This window comes from Tupaia chinensis, unplaced genomic scaffold (genome assembly GCF_000334495.1).
Source record: "Tupaia chinensis unplaced genomic scaffold, TupChi_1.0 Scaffold143951_1, whole genome shotgun sequence".
NCBI lineage: Eukaryota > Metazoa > Chordata > Mammalia > Scandentia > Tupaiidae > Tupaia > Tupaia belangeri.
The window spans coordinates 88,486-108,711 of NW_006203802.1; the positions used below are offsets into that span (position 1 = coordinate 88,486).

At 37.4% G+C, this 20,226-nt stretch overlaps 1 protein-coding gene across 1 annotated transcript in view; it reads left to right on the top strand.

Annotated features, from left to right (window-relative positions):
- Positions 1-20,226, top strand: part of LOC102481117 (collagen alpha-1(XXVIII) chain) — a gene marked incomplete at its 5' end in the record, with an annotated part of 182,282 nt that overhangs the window by 87,076 nt on the left and 74,980 nt on the right. Inside the window, 2 exons of the mRNA XM_006165543.3 lie at positions 967-1,035; positions 3,179-3,247. Coding sequence (XP_006165605.1) covers positions 967-1,035; positions 3,179-3,247 — 138 coding nt within the window. The remainder of the gene's footprint in view (positions 1-966; positions 1,036-3,178; positions 3,248-20,226) is intronic.

Here is a 20,226-nt window from a genome sequence, read left to right on the forward strand (position 1 = left end):
ATACTTTCAAGGGAGGTTTTGACTTCCTGTATTATAGACTTCATTTCTAACAGTTCCGTTTGACTCTTTTGTAAAACATGTAATTCCTCTTTTAGATCTTGCAAGAATTTCCTCACCTCCTGGAACTCGTCAACTTCTTTCTCCTTTCTCTTTAGCAGTTCATTGTCTCTCTTCTCTTCCATCTCAGTTAGCTTTGCCATTATGAATGCTCTAAATTCCTTATCAGACATTTCCATGATTTGCATTGAACTGCTTGTGGGTGAAGAGGAGTTATTCTTTTCCCTTGGAGGATAGGTATTTTCTTGCTTTCCCATACTTCTTGTGGTCCTGCGTTGATTTCTTGTCATCGGATGGATGGTGTGTTTCCTTCGAATTCTTGAAGTTCAATCATGCTAGCTTTGTTTGCTGGAGGCAGAATTATCTGTAGAAAATCTTCATTTCTCCTATCCCCTGAAATGACTAGTTTGCAGGAGCCATGAGGAATCTTCTTTCTTCTTCTGAAGGAAGGCCTCAACTCTCCTGCCATGCTACCTTTGTTTTCTGGAGGCTGAATTATCAGTAGAAAATCTTCATTTCTCCTGTCCCCTGAAATGACTAGTTTGCAGGAGCCATGAGGAATCCTCTTCTGAAGGAATGACCTATGCAAATTCTGTTTGGAGACACACTTGCTGCCAATTTAGAAAATTTTCCAAGTCAGAAAACTGGGTGTACTTTGCTCCAATATGTTGATGACTTTCTGTTTGCTCAGGGGCTTTTGATCTTAAAAAAAACAAACAAGCAAACAAACAAACAAACAAAAAACTTTTGAGAATGTATCAATATAAGATACTATACAACATAAAACTTTTTTAAAAAAAAGTTTTAAAAAACTTTTTAATTAATTAAACTAATTTTTCAAGTAAATAATGATTTTATTTTAAAAAACCCTTAAAAATCACTAACTTCTCATTCCTTATGTCTTTATAGGGAGAGCCTGGAGTCAGAGGCCCTCCAGGTCCCTCTGGGCCTCGAGGCATTGGTATTCAAGGGTCAAAGGTGAGTCTTCAGGTCTGTGCTCTGTGTGAGGGCCAGATAACATCAGGAACAACCAAGTAAACAGTTCATAATTATTCATTTTGGCATTGTGTTATTTTTCTCAATTATTGATGAAAAGTCTTATTTTTTTTTATATCATGCAAGTTTTTAGTAAAATAGATTGTTACAGTTTATAAAGTCTGCATTTACCCTCTCCATCCCTCAATGGGAAAATTGGCCAAAGTGCTCACGATATTTCTAGGTTTCTTAAAGGTTGTATTAGCCTTAGGAAGCACATCTTTACTCAAGCCAGAGCTGCCTCAGGTAGCCTTTCAGCAGCTGTCCAGCTGGTGCATCCATTGTGCCATTTGTACTATATCTACACTGTCAGAGCCTCAGAGTATGGATCTAGATGAACTGAACCCATAGATGATGAGCAGAACTTCCTTTGACTCTCTTTGTCCTCATTTCTTCCTTTTGGATCGTCCAGTTTGGTGATTATTTATCCTTTTATTTATTTATTTTTTAAAAATTATTTTATTTCATTTTATTCATTGTCATTATTTTGTTTTATTTCTTTAAAGTTGATTGGAGAGAGAGATAGGGAAAGTGAGAAAGGAAGCTATCAGGCCAGGGACTTGAACTGTGGTCAGCCATGTGGGAGTCCAGCCGCCTTAACCACCACACCACCTGCTGGCCCCAATCCTTTTATTTTTTTAATCCAGTATTTTTCAATAAAATATTTTTGTCCTCCCTTCTCTGCCCCAGGAGACATTTGGAAATGTCTAGAGACAATTTTGAGTATCCCAACTGGGGGAAGAGTGTTACTGGCTTCGAGTAGCACTAAATACTCTTGCATTTCACAAGCATCTCCCATGATAAAGAATCAAAATGTTAGTAGAATTCTGAGTTTAAGAAACTTTGTTTCAATTGTTCATTCACTTGTTCAACAATAGTTTTTTTTATTTGAGTTTTTAAAAAAGTTAGATAAATGTCAGGGTGGGTGTCAGTGAATCAGCCATCACAAATTGTAATTTTAAATAGGTTTATTTGTACCTAAAATACACAGAAGGAATTAGAACTGTATTATTAAAAACAAAGAGAAAGGTTTCATGAATCAAAGATTTTACTGAGAATTCTAGAATTACAAAATTTTCAGTTTATCCTTTTTTGGACTTTCAACTGCATTTTGGCAATAGATTGTTTTTGAACGTTTTAGATCATTCTGTATGGATGAAGACCCTCTCTACTCCCCACAGATCTTAGTAGTCACTGTCCCTGGTGATGGGAAGATAGATCTGTTTTTCTGCACTCATCTTTATTACTGTTTTTAAAACACTTTTGCAATGAGTAAATATTCCTCTTACAATCAGATAAAAAAGAAGCCTTTTTCTCATAGGAGAGGAGAAAGACTGACTTTTCATAGGAAGAAGAAAGACTGACTTATACAATATTTTTTAACCCACCATTTTTCAAAGCTTCTTCTATTTCGTGTTAATTTAGGAATTTGGGGGCTAAATGAAGAAAAACGAATTTCTCTGTTTTGGGATTTTGTAGAGCCTTGCACATATTAATGTGTACTGGACATCTCCCGGGGAGGCACAGACTGTTTTCCAATCTCATTTCATCACAATGTTTTTCCTCAAGAGACAGAGGGTCAGTCGTGAACAGATAAAAAGAAATGCTACACTTGCTTACTGCTTTATCTACATATTTTCCTAAAAATTCTCACATCAGTCCACATCAACATCCACTGACTCTTCAACCATAACTCCAGTAAATTGACACTCTATGTAGAAATAGAGCAACATGGTAAAGGCCACCCAGCATCCTATACAGGGAGTTTCCAGACTTGATGCAGGGCAACCCTGGTTGTTGGTAGAGGAGCCAGGTGGACAGCCCCAAGGCCGCCTCCTGCTTATGCCAAGCAGCACTGCCTAACTTCTTTATTTACATTTGGATTATATGTAAGGTTTTTACTTTCAAAGGATTCTGTGACTTAAAAATACTTAGAAAAACATGACTTTAGGTAAAATATAAAATAACTTGTGGGCTTTATGAAGGTCCTAATCAGACTGAAAGAAGAAAGCTGAGAGCAATGATACTTGTGTTTTCTTTCAATCTCCTTACACTTTGTCTTCAGTATCTCCCCATCTCCCAACAGGGTGATATTGGGCAGAAAGGCTTGCCTGGCCCTCCTGGCCCTCCTGGCTATGGATCTCAAGGAGTTAAGGTAAGTGAATGTGACTACTGGATCACCTCTCAGTTCACTAGGTTGACAGGAGAAGAGCCGTGGATGTCGTAAAATAGGATTATTATGAAATGGATTTGATGTGAGTCTAGCAATTAAAATTGTACCCAATAATTAGAGACATCTTCCAGGAGCGTAAAAATGGTATAACTACTATAGTTTTATGAGTATTAAATATCACACAAATTGCTTGGTGAAAAATGTAACTGTTCCAATGGTTGGTTTCTAAACTGAATGGAGAACTTATGCCCAAATGTGTATTCTAGCTCTCCCTTACCTTTTGTGACTTCATCTTCCATTTATAGCTCCAGTTTCCCATTTTATAGATGCCAGGGGAATACAATCTGATCTCCGGATAAAGGCGGGGATGGGGGCTGGGGGTTAAAAGCTGTTGGCTTATGGTCTTAGAAGTTCCCCATGTGACTCTCTTGAGCAGCCAGGCTAAAAACCACAACACTAGGCCTGTGTCTGGATTGTCAGTTTGCATAGTCACCTACATTCTGCTTTATTTCTACCTGGCAGTAACAAGCCTATCTAGCAAGGTAGAACTCTCAGAGTCTTTGCCTTCTCTGTAGACAAAAGTTGGCATCTACAGGTTACTATGTGGTTGCAAACAATTCTCTCTTGTACTTTGAATGTGTGTGTGTGTTTATTTATTTTTTTTTAAAGAATTATCTTATTTAAATTTAGGGACCAGCAGGTAGCATAATGGCTATGTCTCTGGACTCCCATGTAGTTGATCGTGGTTCAAGTCCCAGATCCAGTGGCTTAGACTTACCCTGGGCCCATGTGCATGCATGCCCAAGATTCTGAGAGGAGAATGAAAGAGAAGGGATTGTGATGTGACCATCCCCCTGGGGGGTGATTTCTCACTTTCTGTTTCTCTGTCTCTCTCTGTCTTTCTGGCGAGTGCATGAGCCCTGTAGCGAAAACCTCTCAAAAAGAAAGACTATCTTTCTTCCTCCCTTTCTTTTTCTTTTTCTTTTACTTTTTTCTTTTTCTTTTTCTTTTACTTTTTTCTTTTTCTTTTTCTTTTACTTTTTTCTTTTTCTTTTTCTTTTACTTTTTTCTTTTTCTTTTTCTTTTACTTTTTTCTTTTTCTTTTTCTTTTACTTTTTTCTTTTTCTTTTTCTTTTACTTTTTTCTTTTTCTTTTTCTTCTTATTTTTCTTTTTCTTTTTCTTTTTCCTTTTCTTTCAATTTGCCCAGAGAGGTACAGAGTGAGAGAGAGCGAAAGTGAGAAAGCAAAACCACCAGATCTGAAACTCAAACCGCAGTCGGCCATGTGGGAGTCCAGCACCCTTAACCACATTGTCACCTGCCGGCCCCTGTATTTCTTTTTTTACTGGCCCACTCTCTGTCTCTCTAGTCCACAATCAACTATTTTTTATTGTTTTTGTTTTATCATGCTTAAGCTTCAAAACTGAGTGATTGAAATTGATAACTGCATAACTGATACAAACTCTAAAAAAGTAGGAACATTCAAAATAAGCTTTTTCAAAAAGCAGAAATTCTTAGTAAGTAGGAGACAGCAGATATACAAGATTATAAAGGTGACAAGACTATGATGAAATTAAACTTCCTACTCCTATGTGGAGAAAAGCAGCTTAATCAAGAGCACACACATTGAATCTGTGTTAAATTTTCTACTCTATCATGCAATATCTAGGACTTTCATGGCAGGTCTTTAAATAACAGTTGTTCATCTATTGGGCTGAGTAGCCAAGCAAAGGCTAGACAGCAGTTTGTCGACAGCATGTAGAACAAGGGGAAGATAGCTTTCATACTTAATCTTTAAATTCTATGGTTAAAAAATGGTAATGCTCTATACGTGATTTTGTATGAGTTTGCTTAAAACTGCACCTGCGTCAGACCAGCAGTTTTATCACCAACTTGAGCTTGATTCATTACCACTACCTCTTTAAATCTGATGTCAGTTTTCTCCCTCCTGTTATCTGGGAAATAGTTTTTTATTTACACTGGAGCATCTTGAATTGCATTCAGTTCATCCTCACCAACTGTGATTCATCTGGCTCCTGCCCTTTTTGTGCTTTCCAGGTTACATCATGTTTAAATTCCATCCTGAGTGAAACTAGGTTGTGGAACTTGCCATCCTAGAGAAAGATCCAAAAATCAAAGGATCAAAAAATCCTATCAAAAATGAGATAAGCTTTCCCTCAGTTTAGGGTTGTAGCCTGATGCTATTTGGCAGTGAGCCCTGACTGAGGTGGACTCTGCTTTATTTCTACCTGGCAGTAACAAGCCTATCTAGCAAGGTAGAACTCTCAGAGTCTTTGCCTTCTCTGTATACCCTGGGCCCATGTGCATGCATGCCCAAGATTCTGAGAGGAGAATGAAAGAGAAGGGATTGTGATGTGACCATCCCCCTGGGGGGTGATTTCTCACTTTCTGTTTCTCTGTCTCTCTCTGTCTTTCTGGCGAGTGCATGAGCCCTGTAGCGAAAACCTCTCAAAAAGAAAGACTATCTTTCTTCCTCCCTTTCTTTTTCTTTTTCTTTTACTTTTTTCTTTTTCTTTTTCTTTTACTTTTTTCTTTTTCTTTTTCTTCTTATTTTTCTTTTTCTTTTTCTTTTTCCTTTTCTTTCAATTTGCCCAGAGAGGTACAGAGTGAGAGAGAGCGAAAGTGAGAAAGCAAAACCACCAGATCTGAAACTCAAACCGCAGTCGGCCATGTGGGAGTCCAGCACCCTTAACCACATTGTCACCTGCCGGCCCCTGTATTTCTTTTTTTACTGGCCCACTCTCTGTCTCTCTAGTCCACAATCAACTATTTTTTATTGTTTTTGTTTTATCATGCTTAAGCTTCAAAACTGAGTGATTGAAATTGATAACTGCATAACTGATACAAACTCTAAAAAAGTAGGAACATTCAAAATAAGCTTTTTCAAAAAGCAGAAATTCTTAGTAAGTAGGAGACAGCAGATATACAAGATTATAAAGGTGACAAGACTATGATGAAATTAAACTTCCTACTCCTATGTGGAGAAAAGCAGCTTAATCAAGAGCACACACATTGAATCTGTGTTAAATTTTCTACTCTATCATGCAATATCTAGGACTTTCATGGCAGGTCTTTAAATAACAGTTGTTCATCTATTGGGCTGAGTAGCCAAGCAAAGGCTAGACAGCAGTTTGTCGACAGCATGTAGAACAAGGGGAAGATAGCTTTCATACTTAATCTTTAAATTCTATGGTTAAAAAATGGTAATGCTCTATACGTGATTTTGTATGAGTTTGCTTAAAACTGCACCTGCGTCAGACCAGCAGTTTTATCACCAACTTGAGCTTGATTCATTACCACTACCTCTTTAAATCTGATGTCAGTTTTCTCCCTCCTGTTATCTGGGAAATAGTTTTTTATTTACACTGGAGCATCTTGAATTGCATTCAGTTCATCCTCACCAACTGTGATTCATCTGGCTCCTGCCCTTTTTGTGCTTTCCAGGTTACATCATGTTTAAATTCCATCCTGAGTGAAACTAGGTTGTGGAACTTGCCATCCTAGAGAAAGATCCAAAAATCAAAGGATCAAAAAATCCTATCAAAAATGAGATAAGCTTTCCCTCAGTTTAGGGTTGTAGCCTGATGCTATTTGGCAGTGAGCCCTGACTGAGGTGGACTCATATGACCTCTTTAGACATATCGAATTGCCTAGTATCCAGCTGGCAGCAGGGCAGAAGTATTTCCCTCAGGACTCCTACCTCATTTTCCTGACCTTTGGTTGTACCATCACTGCAAGGGTGGGAACTGAAAAAGTGATTTGATGGTGTTCCTTTGAATGATTTTAAGGTTATGCAGTCAGCAAAATCTTCTTTTCTTTCTTTGTTTTGGTAAGAGGGCATGTGTGCTTGCCAGAGAAGGACAAAGAGACAGACAGACAGAGAAAGGAGAAAGCACTTCCCAGTAGGATGTGGTCATACTGTAATTGCTTCTCCATTTCTTTAGCTTGTTGAAATTCGAGGTGTGTATGCACACAGGTCCAGCATAATTTTCAAGCTGCCAGGACTGGAGTTTGAATCACATGGGATCAGGTTACCTTTACTGCCAGGCCATGGGGACAGCATGAAATTTCACTTCTGACATTCAGTTGTTGACTTAATTCCCACCCCTTTCTAAAGACCTTTCAAATCAGTGGAATATGCTTCTCTTGGTGTATCTGCTTGGTAGGCTTTGAAAAAAGCCTTTGTTGCCATAAACTTTCTTTTTTAAGAGATTTTTGCTATAGGGTATGTGTGCTCACCAGAGAGAGAGAGAGCAAACAAGAAATCGCGCCACCTCCCCCTGGGTGCAGGGGTATGGCCACCCTGCAATCCCTTCTCCGTTCTCCTCTTGGGTCTTGGGTATACATGCACATGCACCTGGTTTAAGTTTTAAGTTGCCAGGTCCAATACTTGAATTGCTGTTGAGAGTGCCATGGGAGTCCAGTGATGTAACCATTATACCATCTGCTGGTCCTATGTTGCTACAAACTTTCAACATTCAGACCCAAATTGCACCCTTCCTCTCTATGTCATTCCAACCATAGAGAAGATAAGGGCTTGGGCTGCAATTATGGAAATGATTTGCATCAGCAAGAACCCTTGATTTACATTTGTGGTTCCTCCATCTTCTAGCCTTTTACACTTATACCCAGCAACAGAAAGAGAATGTGTGGAAGGGGCACACCTGCTTCTTAAAAGTCCTGACCAGGGGACCAGCAGTTAGCATAATGGCTATGTCGCTGGACTCCCGCGTAGCTGACTGTGGTTCGCGTCCCGGACCCGGTGGCTTAAAAAAACTCACACCAGGCGCGTGTGTGTGCATGCCCAAGATCCCGAGAGGAGAATAGAGGAGAAGGGATTGTGGTGTGACCATCCCCCCTGGGGGGTGATTTCTCGCTTTCTGTCTCTCTGCCTCTCTCTGTCTGTCTGGCGAGTGCACACGCCCTATAGCAAAAAAAGACCTCTCCAAAAAAAGAAAAAGAATGCATATTTTGTTACCTAAGAGGTTTTTTGTTGTTGTTTGTTTTAACGTTAATATAAATGTCTGGGAAATAAGATTCTTACTTAATAGCCTATAAAGTAGGCTGATGTATCATCAACTACCTTAGCATTATTGGATAGAAATAAGACCTACCCTGACTATTAAACAGAATTGGACAAGATTACTCATTCTAATAAAAACATTGACTCTACAAGATTTTTTCCTCTGTATTTGAAAGTAAAATTGATACTCCTACCAGCACTTTAAAATTTTATTTACTGAAAATTACTCCTTTCAACTTAAATTTTTCTTTCCTTTGCATTTATTTTACAAGATAGAGGTTGTTAAGTAGAGAGTATAGAAAGAATGAGGTATTGGCCTGGTGGCATAATGGTAACACACTATTTCAGAGAAGCTGGATTCCCAGATAGCTACATGCGGCGTGGCCATCCCCCCCCTGGGGGGTGATTTCTCGCTTTCTATCTCTCTGTCTCTCTGCCTGTCTGGTGAGCACACATGCCCTATAGCAAAAACCTCTCCAAAAAAAAAAAAATTAAAAAATAAAAAATGTCCTGACCAGGGGTGAGCACACATCACCTCTGCTCACATTTTGTAGGTGAGAACTAGTTACGTGGTTATACGTAGTAGTATGGGGAGTGAGAACGGTTGCTTATCTGTGTACCCAGGAAGAAAGTGAACCTGAACTAGAAGTTACTGCCACACATAATGTGTTCCTAGAGAAGATAGAAATGTAAAGTTATTTGTTGCTCTGAAGTATGTTGGTGCTTCCAGGAGAGAAAACATAGTGGTTTCCATGGCAACTTCCAAACTATCTTCTCATTCATTTAGAAGTATTGGGTTCAGCCCATCATTTCTTCTATCCTAAAAAGAAAACATTAGGGGACCAGAAGATGGCATAATGGTTACTTCACTGGACTCGCATGTGTCCAACTGCGGGTCAAATCCCAGACCTGGCTGCTTAAAATTTATTCTGGGCGCATGTGCATACATGCCCAAAATCCCAAGAGAAGAATGGAGAAGGGATTGTAATTGTGTGGCCATTCCCCCTGGGGGTTATTTCTCATTTTCTATCTCCGTGTCTTTATCTATCTCTCTGGCTAGCACATGCACCCTATAGCAAAAATCTCTCTTTAAAAAAAGAAAGAAAGTATTAGAGTCTTGATACTCTTTTTTATTTTAAGAAGATATAGGAGAACCAGTGAATGATTTAGAAATTGCCTGAGTAGTAAGGCTAAATACCAGCCAAAGTGCAGAAGGGGGCTTGGGGTTTGGTAGGACCAGGAAAGAGATAGGAAATACTCATTTGTGTGTGGCCAAGCCAGGGCCAGAGAATGAGTGACACCTAAAACCTGGTTGGAAAACTGTGGTCCAAAGGCTGCAGAAAGAGGGGTAGTACATCACAGGAGGTGGGCAAAGCTGGAACAGAGAACCCAGTTCCAAGGAATAAAGAGGAGCCAGCAAGTGGGCTCAGAAGGGGAATAAGCCCTTATGTGGGGAATGAGAGAAGGACTGGAGTCCTAGGAAATTACTTGGGATGCCAGTATCATTTGAGGCCAGTCAGGTGTGATAGTGGGTAGGCCTAACCTGGTGACTGCCAGAACATGGTTTTTCCCACCAAAGCTCTCTGATTTAGGAATTAAGGGTAGAAACCAGAACTTCGTAAGATTCTTGGTTCAGCACTTAGGGTTAGTGTAATTTCTCAGGTAGATTTATTTTCTCTCAGTTGTGCTGAAATTACCATGTTTCTATAAAGTCCAAGTGTTTTTTTGTTTGTTTTTGGTTTTTAAGAGAGATTCTTATTATAGGGCATGTGCACTTACCTAAGGAGCAGAAAATGAGAAATCACTCCCCAGGGAGTTGGCCATATCGCAATCTCTTCTCTTCCATTCTCCTCCTAGGATCTTGGACACACATGCACATGTGCCTGGCATGAGTTTCAAGCTGCTAGGCCCAAGACTCGAACTGCAGTTGGCCATGTGGGAGTCCAGTGACATTTCCCCTGAATTTGAATGAGGATACGGTATAGCGCTTTCTTCTTGCAATGTCATGGTTAAATTTTTCTTTTTAAATGGCTAATTCCCGAAATCAAAACCATCTGCTGGTCCCACCAAATGGTCTTTTAAACAAATCAGATATTTTTGCTACTTCTAATATCCCTTCACTAAAAAAGGCTAATATTTGGAAGAATGTCAGGATTCTGTAGAGGAAATCTCACACGAAGCCTGCCAACCTTCCATTTGGCTCCTACAGGTGACCTGATCATTTCAAAAGTATTTCCAGAATCCATTTGACTAGACTTGTGGTTAGAATGTACCTGTTACAGCACAGAAAATTGCCACTCTTAAGGTCAAATAGAAATTATTCATTGGAATGTAACAGACAACAGAGGAAAAGAATATTACCTATAAAAAGGTGAGTTTGATTTAAAGTTGCAAATACCTGCAGAGGGGTTAAGAAGTATTGACATTAGAAATTTTTCTTTTTTTTTTTTAATCTTCTAAATTTATAACCATTCCTTATGATGGTGTTATTATTATTAAGGGAACAACACATATATATCTCAATATTAGGATTTTCTGGTGTTTGAATTTAAAGTTTTCTTTCTCTCTACTGACCATAAACAAAGAAAGAACAAAAGCATGAAAAATAGAAAACAAAATCATATTGGGAACAATATGATCACTGCATTCAGTTTGAACATACCTAATAAATCAAACAAAAACAAAATAGTTGAGAGCACAGTATGGACTGCGTGTGTACTTATCCCAGAAGCCATCACTAAGTTAATTTCTGATACTTATCCCTGATTGTAATTTTCAAATTCACACAATTTCTCTATGTCAACAGAGGAGTTGAGACCACATGCCTTTTTTTTTTTTTTAATTTTTTTTCTTCTGGAGAGGTTTTTCTGCTATAAGGAGCATGCACTCGCCAGACAGACAGAGAGAGATAGAGAGACAGAAAGCGAGAAATCACCCCCCAGGGAGGATGGCCACGCCACAATCCCCTCTCCTCCATTCTCCTCTTGGGATCTTGGGCACACATGCACACGTGCTCGGTGTGAGTTTAAGCCGCTGGGGACAGGACTTGAACCACGATTGACTATGTGGGAGTCCAGCAACATAGCCATTACGCTAACTGCTGGTCCTGAGACCACATGCCTTTTTAATAGTTCGATGTTTTAGGATTATGCTTGCCAAAGTAATTGTGGCAGGAGGAAGTGTGGCTAAAAATTGATTTTGATAAACAAACTCCACAAATCTGTTTTAGACACTAAAGTCATCCTCATTCCTATATACTTTTACTATTTTTTATAACTAAATTGATAAAAATTATTTAAATTACAAGCTAAAGCCAAAATGCTGAGTCCAGGGTATTCCCTGTACAGGTGGTGTGTGTCAGGGAACAATTGCATTTATTAAGTGGGGCTGGTTCTGAGACCAGTAATTCTCACTTACTGGTTCATACTTTCATTTTTCCTTCTGGACTAAGTTACTTTTATTCCTTCAAGCTAGTTGGGAAAAAGGATTTTTTTTTTTCTCCTGAATTGGAATGAGGATATGGTACAGTGCTTTCTTCTTGCAATCTCATGGTTAAATTTTTCTTTTTAAATGGCTAATTCTCGAAATCAAAACTGGAATGAAAACTTTAAGCTCTCAATTTAGGGGAATTCAGATTATTATTATTACCAGCTTATATTTAATTATTACCAGCTTATATTTCTTGCCTATTAATCATGAATTAGACTCTGTGTAATGACCAGTGAGTCACAAATTTGCCTAACTCTTATCACTCCCTTTACAATGTCATGAATCTAAAAGGAAAAACAAATTTTGAAATAACTTTTTCCAATGTAAATTTATTACTTTACCCCAAGATTTACTGTCATGTCTCCAGTCCCAAAAGAAAAGTCAAAGCAACTATTGACTTGGTAATAAATATAATTAATGTTCAGTACTGTGTGCTAATGTTGAATGTTAAAAATGTTTTTTTCTTTTTTTAAATATCACCAAAAGTGGGGCTGGCAGGTGGCATGTTAAGGGTGCTGGACTCCTATGTGGATGACCATAGTTCTAGTCCCGGACCTGGAGGCTTGCTTTCTCACTTTCTCTCTCTCTCTCCCCCTCTCTGGTCAATTAAAATAAATAAATAAAAAGTTAAGTAAAATAATTCTTTAAAAAATTATCACCAAAATCTAGAACATTATAAGAAAGATTTCACTGAAGCAGTTACATGCAAAAACTATCAATCATACTATAATAATACATACTTATAATTATATTAAGCATGCTGCCAATTTCAATTGGTTTGAAATTTTTTCTTCTTTTTTCATTTCCTCCTTCCCCATCCTCCTACCCAGCCACCCATTTTTGTTGACTATATAAGGATATATAATAGATACTACATATTTATTCCTTTTCTTTCTTATAACAGTATCTATATAAAACAAACTAAGTGAAATAAAAGGGACAAATCCTCTTAGCTCCCACTATCATCTTTATTGTCGATAAATTTCACTGTTGGAAATCTTTCTCCTCTCCATCAATGGTTGGTCAGAAGTAAATTCCTTGTATACACTTTCCCCATTCTCCTTTCAGCCAGGTAAGAGGTATTTTTACTACTTAGAACTTTGAGCTCCTACAGGGAGCTAGAGCCATGAATTAATTTATTCAATCTTCACCATTCTACAAAGTAGTCTTTAGGAGGCTAAGGCATAGAAATATTAAGTGGTATACTAAGGTCACTCAGAGCTATTCTTCCACATGGCTTCCCTGAATTAATCATGTATTAGTTGGTGATCAAGACAGGGCAGATGTCAGGGACAGGAAGCTGATCCATATGGGCCTTTAAAAAGTAAATGTCAGGACCAGCAGTTTGCATAATGGCTATATCGCTGGAGTCCAATGTAGTCGACTGTAGTTCGAGTCCTAGACCCGGTGGCTTATACTCACACTGGGTGCGTGTGCTTGCATGCCCAAGATCCCGAGAGGAGAATGGAGGAGAAGGGATTGTGGTGTGGCCATCTCCCCTGGGGAGTGATTTCTTGCTTTCTGTCTCTCTGTCTCTCTCTGTCTTTCTGGCAAGCACATATACCCTACAGCAAAAAACTCTCAAAAACAAAAAAAAGTAAATATCACTTAATTTCCATTTGTGTTTTGAAATTAAGAGGTGAATATCAAGATATAAGTGCAGTGAAGTCTTTTTTTCCCCTGATCTAATTTTTTGAGAGTTTTTTTGCCTTAGGGCACATGCATGCACCAGAGAAAGAGAGAGAGTCAGACACAATGAAAGGGAAAGTGAGAAATCACCCCCTGGCGGGGATTGCCACACTATAGTCACTTCTCCTCCATTTTCCCCCCAGAATCTGGGGCATGTACACATGTGCACCTGGCATGAGTTTCAAGCCACTGGACCCAGGACTTGAACCAGGGTTAGCCCTATAGGAGTCCAGCGATGTAACTGCTATGTCATCTGCTGACCTCTAATCTAAATTTTTAAAAATACAGAAGTATAAGTAGCAATTATTTCATTTATTTTATTTTAAAAAAATTTAAGAGAGATTGTTGTTCTTGGGTGCATGTGCTCACGTGAGAGACAGAGACAGAAAGTAAGAAATCATTCCCAAGAAGGAATGGCCATACCACAATCCTTCTCCTTGACTTTCCCGGGGATCTTGGGCAGACACTCACAGGCACCCAGTGTGATTTTCGAGCCATCAGTTCCAGAACTTGAACCAAGGTCAGCCATATGAATTCAACAACATAACCATTTTGCCATCTGCTGGTCCCAAGAGCAATTATTTTAACTACGAGTGCAGATCCGTCAGAATCTGGGGTTGGAGTTAGTGACTTTTTGAAGTCGCTACTAGATTTACTAGAAATTACAACAGGAGCTGGGCTTGCATGGAGAATTGCCCTGAGTGAGGTTGTAATCACCACTATACTCATCACACATCCAAAGGTTTATGAAGTTCTTTCCAATTTGGATGGCTGAAGGCTATACTTTTTTTATACTGCAAACCTCTGTGTCAAAACAGTAAGCAATTGGGCCGGCAGGTGGCGTGGTGGTTAAAAGTGTTGGGTTCCCACATGGCCAACCATGGTTCAAGTCCCGGACCTGAAGGCTTGCTTTCTCGCTTTCCCCTTCTCTCTCTCTGTCTCTGTCTGGTCAAAATTTAAAAATGATAATAACAACAAATGGAATTAAATAAATAAATAAATATTTAAAAAACCAAACCAAAACAAAAACAGTAAGCAATTTCTACTTTAAACCTTTGTCTTTTACAATAAAAGACAATATTTTATTTAAAACTTTTTAAATTGGTGTGGTGATTAAGGTGCTGGACACTCCCACATGGCTGGCCATGGTTCAAGTCCCAGACCTGGTGGCTTCCTTTCTCTCTTTCTCTCTATCGCTTTTTCTGTGTCTCTCTCTGGTCAAATTAAAATAAATGAATGAATAAATAAAATTAAAATAAATAGTAATTAAAAAAACACTTTTTAAATTAATTATCGCCAACCAGGTAGTTAGGGTATCTGGATCCCATATGGCTGACTGAATGGTTAGAGTCCTAGGTGCAGTAGCTAGAAAAACATGCCAGGCATGTGTGCATGCCCAAAATTCCAAGAGGAGAGCAGAGAAGGGATTGTGATGTGGTCATCCCTGATAGAGGGTGAGTTCTCAGTTTCTCTCTCTCTGGCTGGTGTATGTACCCTCCAGCCAAACACAAAAATTAACTGATTAAAAAAAATTGTGAGGCCAGCAGGTAATGTGGTGGTAAAGGTGCTAGACTCCCACAAGGTTGGCCATGGTTAGAATCCTGGACTTGGTAGTTTGCTTTCTCACTTTCTCCCTCTCTCTGGTGACTACAGCAAATTTAAAAATAACAATAATAATAAAAATTAAATTAAATTAAAATAATTTAAAAATTATTATTTCTCCAAAGTTATTAAGAACTTTATAATTATTGATAGTTTACTCTTAGAACCTTTTCTTTCCTTGTCACAGATATGACTTTTCCGTTTTCTTTTTCTTTTTTTAAGATTTATTTTATTTTATTTTATTTTATTTATAATGATTATTTTTTAATTTGTTACAGGGCATGTGCACTTACTGTAGAGAAAGACAGAAGGAGAGAAAGTGAGAATTCTAGGTACAGTTTTTCCTCTCAGTGCATGGAAGATTATACTTCTGTTATTATTGCTCTTGAGAACTTACCTGTCTGTCTAGTTATTTCTTTAATAGTACTTCATCCTCTTTGTCCTTTTTTTTTTTTATGACTTTAAGGGTTTCTCTTTTTTAAATTTGGTGTTATATAGTCTTATTATTATGTATTCAAATGTAGATTTATTTTTATTTATCTTGCTTAATTTTTTTAGATTCCTGATTCTGTGAACTAGTATTCCTTTTCATATCTGGAAAACTCTTAGCTTTATTCTTTTTTGTTGTTGTTATAGGGTGCATGTGCTCACCAGAAAGACAGAGAGAGACAGAGGGACAGAAAGTGAGAAATCACCTTCCAGGGGAGATGGTCACACTGCAATCCCTTCTCCTCCATTCTCCTCTCTGGATCTTGGGCATGCACACACATACACCCAGCATTAGTTTAAGCTACCAGGTCCGGGACTACAGGGAGTCTGGGACTATAGCCACCGCAGTCAACTACATGAGAGTCCAGTGACATAGCCATTAAGCCAACTACTGGTCCCAACTTGATCCTTTTAAATATTGCTTTTAACTCAGTCTTCCTCCCCTCTGCACTCTTCTCCCAAATCCCCATCTTTCTTTAATGCTAATTAGTTAAATCTTTAAAAAAAATATAGATTATTTTATCCCCTTTATCCTTGACAGAGTGAGTGCATGTGCACAAGAGATAGAGAAATAAAGAGAAGAGCACTCTTCGTATATCTGGTCAGGCTATGCTCCCTTTCTTCATGTCCTTGAACCCATTGGATCTTCAGCACTCATGCACATGGCTGGAGTGTTTCAGGCTGATCCAGCTGGGCATTTAAACTGTGGTGACCATGTGGGATCTGGCTTCTCTTGAACAGCACATTCTCACTGCACCATAGACCGGCCTGCATGCCTGAATGTGTGGTCTTAGTGGGGGCAACAGTGGATTAGAAATAAACATAAAACCAAATACACAAAGATGTACATGTAGAGAAAACCAGGGATTGGTTGATCCAGACTCTCTGATGGAAGCAGCCACATAACCCTGAGCTAGTTCCAGGTTTATTCTTTTAAAGAGCAGACAAAAAGTGGAATGCAAAGCCAGTTATTTTCAGATGTTAATCAGCTGAAAATGTGAAGACACCTAGCACCATGTAGTTCTATATAAGTTTTCTTTTATCTTTTTGGCATGTGGTGTATTCATATGTTAATGGAGTTCATTGCCTTGCAAATGACTTCCCATAGAACCCAGTTTCTGCATGTGTCTAAAGGTCACCATGCTTGCTCAGATTCAGGCTGCTCCCTACACATTCCCCTTTTTCTTTTTTAAATTTGAGTCTGTGGAGTTGGATGACTGACAGACTTCTTATTGGATAATTCTGCAGACCAGTAGGAATATGAACATAAGCAAGATTATTGATGCAACAATTCCCAAGAAATATCATAAGGAGCAGTGAAGCATATTAAAAGGATTAGTGCCTTTGCAAAGGTTTTTTTTACTAATTATCTTTACTATTTTTTTTTAACCTGGGGAATCAGATATCTCATGGAAAGGCCATCAAGCTTGTAAACTTGCATCTGTTAATAGAATTACATATATTTGTATTGACCAGAATTTTTTATTTTAGCAATTTTGATCTTCAGCAATTATTAGTAGCTTATGAACATTTATAAACTATAGTAATAAAAAAACCATTTAGTAACTTTCTGAATGCAGAACTGTAAAGTTTTATTAGATTAGACCAATATTTTTAATTTTTATAAAATTTAAAAGGCTGAAAATAAGAAATATTAAAGTATGTTAACTTAATAATGAGAGCTATAAGGATTCAGGAAGAACTAGGTTGCCATTCAGGCTCTCTGTGAGTCTATGTTTAATATTAGATTTGCAACTTTTTATATTAATTTTTAATTTAGGTACATAGCATTGTTTATTAAATGGATTGCCATTGGTAATTTGACTTACATTAGTCTCATGTAATTCATTCAAATTACAGATTTTTAATAATTTATTTATGATCTTACTAATGGGTCAGGAAGTATTACATAACTTAACAATTGTGATATTGGCTACTTAGCATGCAATTTTGTCAACCACTATTTTACTTAAGGTACTTTCCAGTTCTACTCATGGTTGACTTAGCAGATTAGAAAATGGATTAGTTTTTCCAAAAAATATAGAAATTTTTATTTAGTTAAATGATTAGATGATCAGAAACCTTACTTATAAGAGTACATCCTTTTGTGAATTTTCTTAAAGCTATAATATATTAGGACTATAGCCATTTGCAAAAAGTTTTTATAAAGGCATCAAACAAAGCAATTACCCATGGGCAATAAGATTTTTAACTATCTTAGTTAATGCTCTGGCAAGAATTTACAACTGACAGTGGAATTTGACTGTACCTATGACATACACCAGTTTAACATAACCTATAACATGTCTGATAAATACCACATCTAGGAATTTTTAATTATTTTGGAATATAATACATATATAAATAGAGAATATATATATATATACACACACATATACACACACTCATAAATATATGTATAATTTATACATATAACTTCAAATTAATGTAAAGAAAATTAAAATTACTCAATTTGAAAGTGTTTCTCATATCACTTTATATATATATTAAGATGAGGCTAATTGGTTGTAATAGCTTTCTTTTGGATGTTTCAGGGGCCCTCTGTAAACATCTAAAAGTTAGTTTGAAGTAAAAAGAACTTAATTTAGAATTTGATTTTGGGGAAATCTTGTCAAAGATAGCAAAAGCTTAAGTATTTGACTTAACTGTTTGAAAATGAAAGTTAAATGTTCCAAGCACCTTAGGGATGAAAAAGGGTTAACTCAGTGTTGTCACTAACATAAAACCAGAATACCCGGCAGACTACAGCAGTCAGATATGACTTCTAGAGGTAACAAAACAACCGAAAGACTAATATATGGATTACATATAAATTATTATTATTATATGAGATTACTTTTTGCTATTTTTAGCCAGTAGTCCTATAACTAAACCATAAGATAATTAAAAATTGAACTTTAGGAAAATCAGTTGTATCAAACAGCATTTAAAAATTTTCAACTATTACATTCTGATTACCTGTGAGATACTCACTACTACTATTAAAGAAGGCTAGTCACTAATATATTTATCCTATTGGTCAGATATCTACCATGTAACATGAAATGTGTATAATGTGTAAATATTAGCTGTTTCATTAAACCATCCATATTAAATTAGACATGAGGACGCCTGATCAATAAAACCCTGAACAAAGTATATGTTGGAAATCGTGAAGATCTTCACTTATTAAACTTTATCTTTTACTATATGTAAAGCTGGCTTACTTGTCAAAGATTTTAAGTCATGGGAACTTGAAAAACATCTAAATTCATTTGTATGAGTGCTCTTTTTTTATAAACCAAATTGAATAGAATTCCTTAAGGCCTTTTATTGCATAGATCTATAACATATAGTATGTAACATAACATATGTATGTATACATATATATACACCTGCAAAAATATCTCAAAACAATCTCTTATGTCAGTTTTAAAAGAAAATGCTTGTGGGGCCAGCAGGTGGCTTGGTGGTTAAGGATGCTGAACTCCCACATGGCTGACCATGGTTCAAGTCTCGGACCTGGTGGCTTGCTTTCTCACTTTCCCTCTCCCTCTCTCTCGTGCTATCTCTCTCTAGTCAAATTTAAATAAATAAATAAATAAATAAAATTGAACAAAATAATTTAAAAAAAGGAAAATGCTTGTGATATAACAAGATTTTTCTAAGAGAATTTCCAATAAGACTGTCTTTGATTTAAAATGTTAGAGGCAAAATCAGAAGGATTAAATGACGGCAGAAAACGACTTTGCAAATCTATGATGTTTATGAAGATTTTTCATATTTAATAAAATACTGTTAGAAGACCATATTCCATGGAGATGGTTTTGTATAGAAATCCAATTCCAATGTGCGTCATTATATGGCAAAGGCATTAACACAAATATGTAGATATAAGGTATGACATCTCAAATGACTTTGAAGCAACATTTTAAATACCTGTTTTCTTAAGCTGTCTATGGTAGTTTCTAGGTTTCATTAACGGATGTGATGTACTTGACAACATTTAACTGAGTGCTCAATGCTTGATCCAACAGTGAATATCATTAAAGCATTTGGAATGGGCTTAGGTGAGACTACTTTGGGAAAAACAAATGTAATAGTATAGACAAATTGTAAATAAAAATAAACAAAAGTTAAATAATTCTTTAAAAAAAATTTTTTTTTTTTTTTTGGAGAGATTTTCACTGTAGGGCGCATGCGCTCGCCAGACAGACAGAGAGAGACATAGAGACAGAAAGCGAGAAATCACCCCCCAGGGGGGATGGTCACGCCACAATCCCTTCTCCTCCATTCTCCTCTCGGGATCTTGGGCACGCACGCACACGCACCCGGCGTGAGTTTTAAGCCACCGGGTCCGGGACGCGAACTGCGGTCGACTACGTGGGAGTCCAGCGACATAGCCATTATGCTAACTGCTGGTTCCCCAAAAAATATTTTTAAAAAAGTATAGGCAAATTGAATAATAGGATCAGAAGGGCAGTGACAACCAATCTGTTTGGGGAATAAGAAGATAGTAACAATTATACTGTCCTTGGTCATTTTTTTTTTTTTTTTGGAGAGGTTTTTGCTATAGGGTGTGTGCGTTTGCCAGACAGACAGAGACAGACAGAGAGACAGAAAGTGAGAAAGGATCCTCCCAGGGGGGA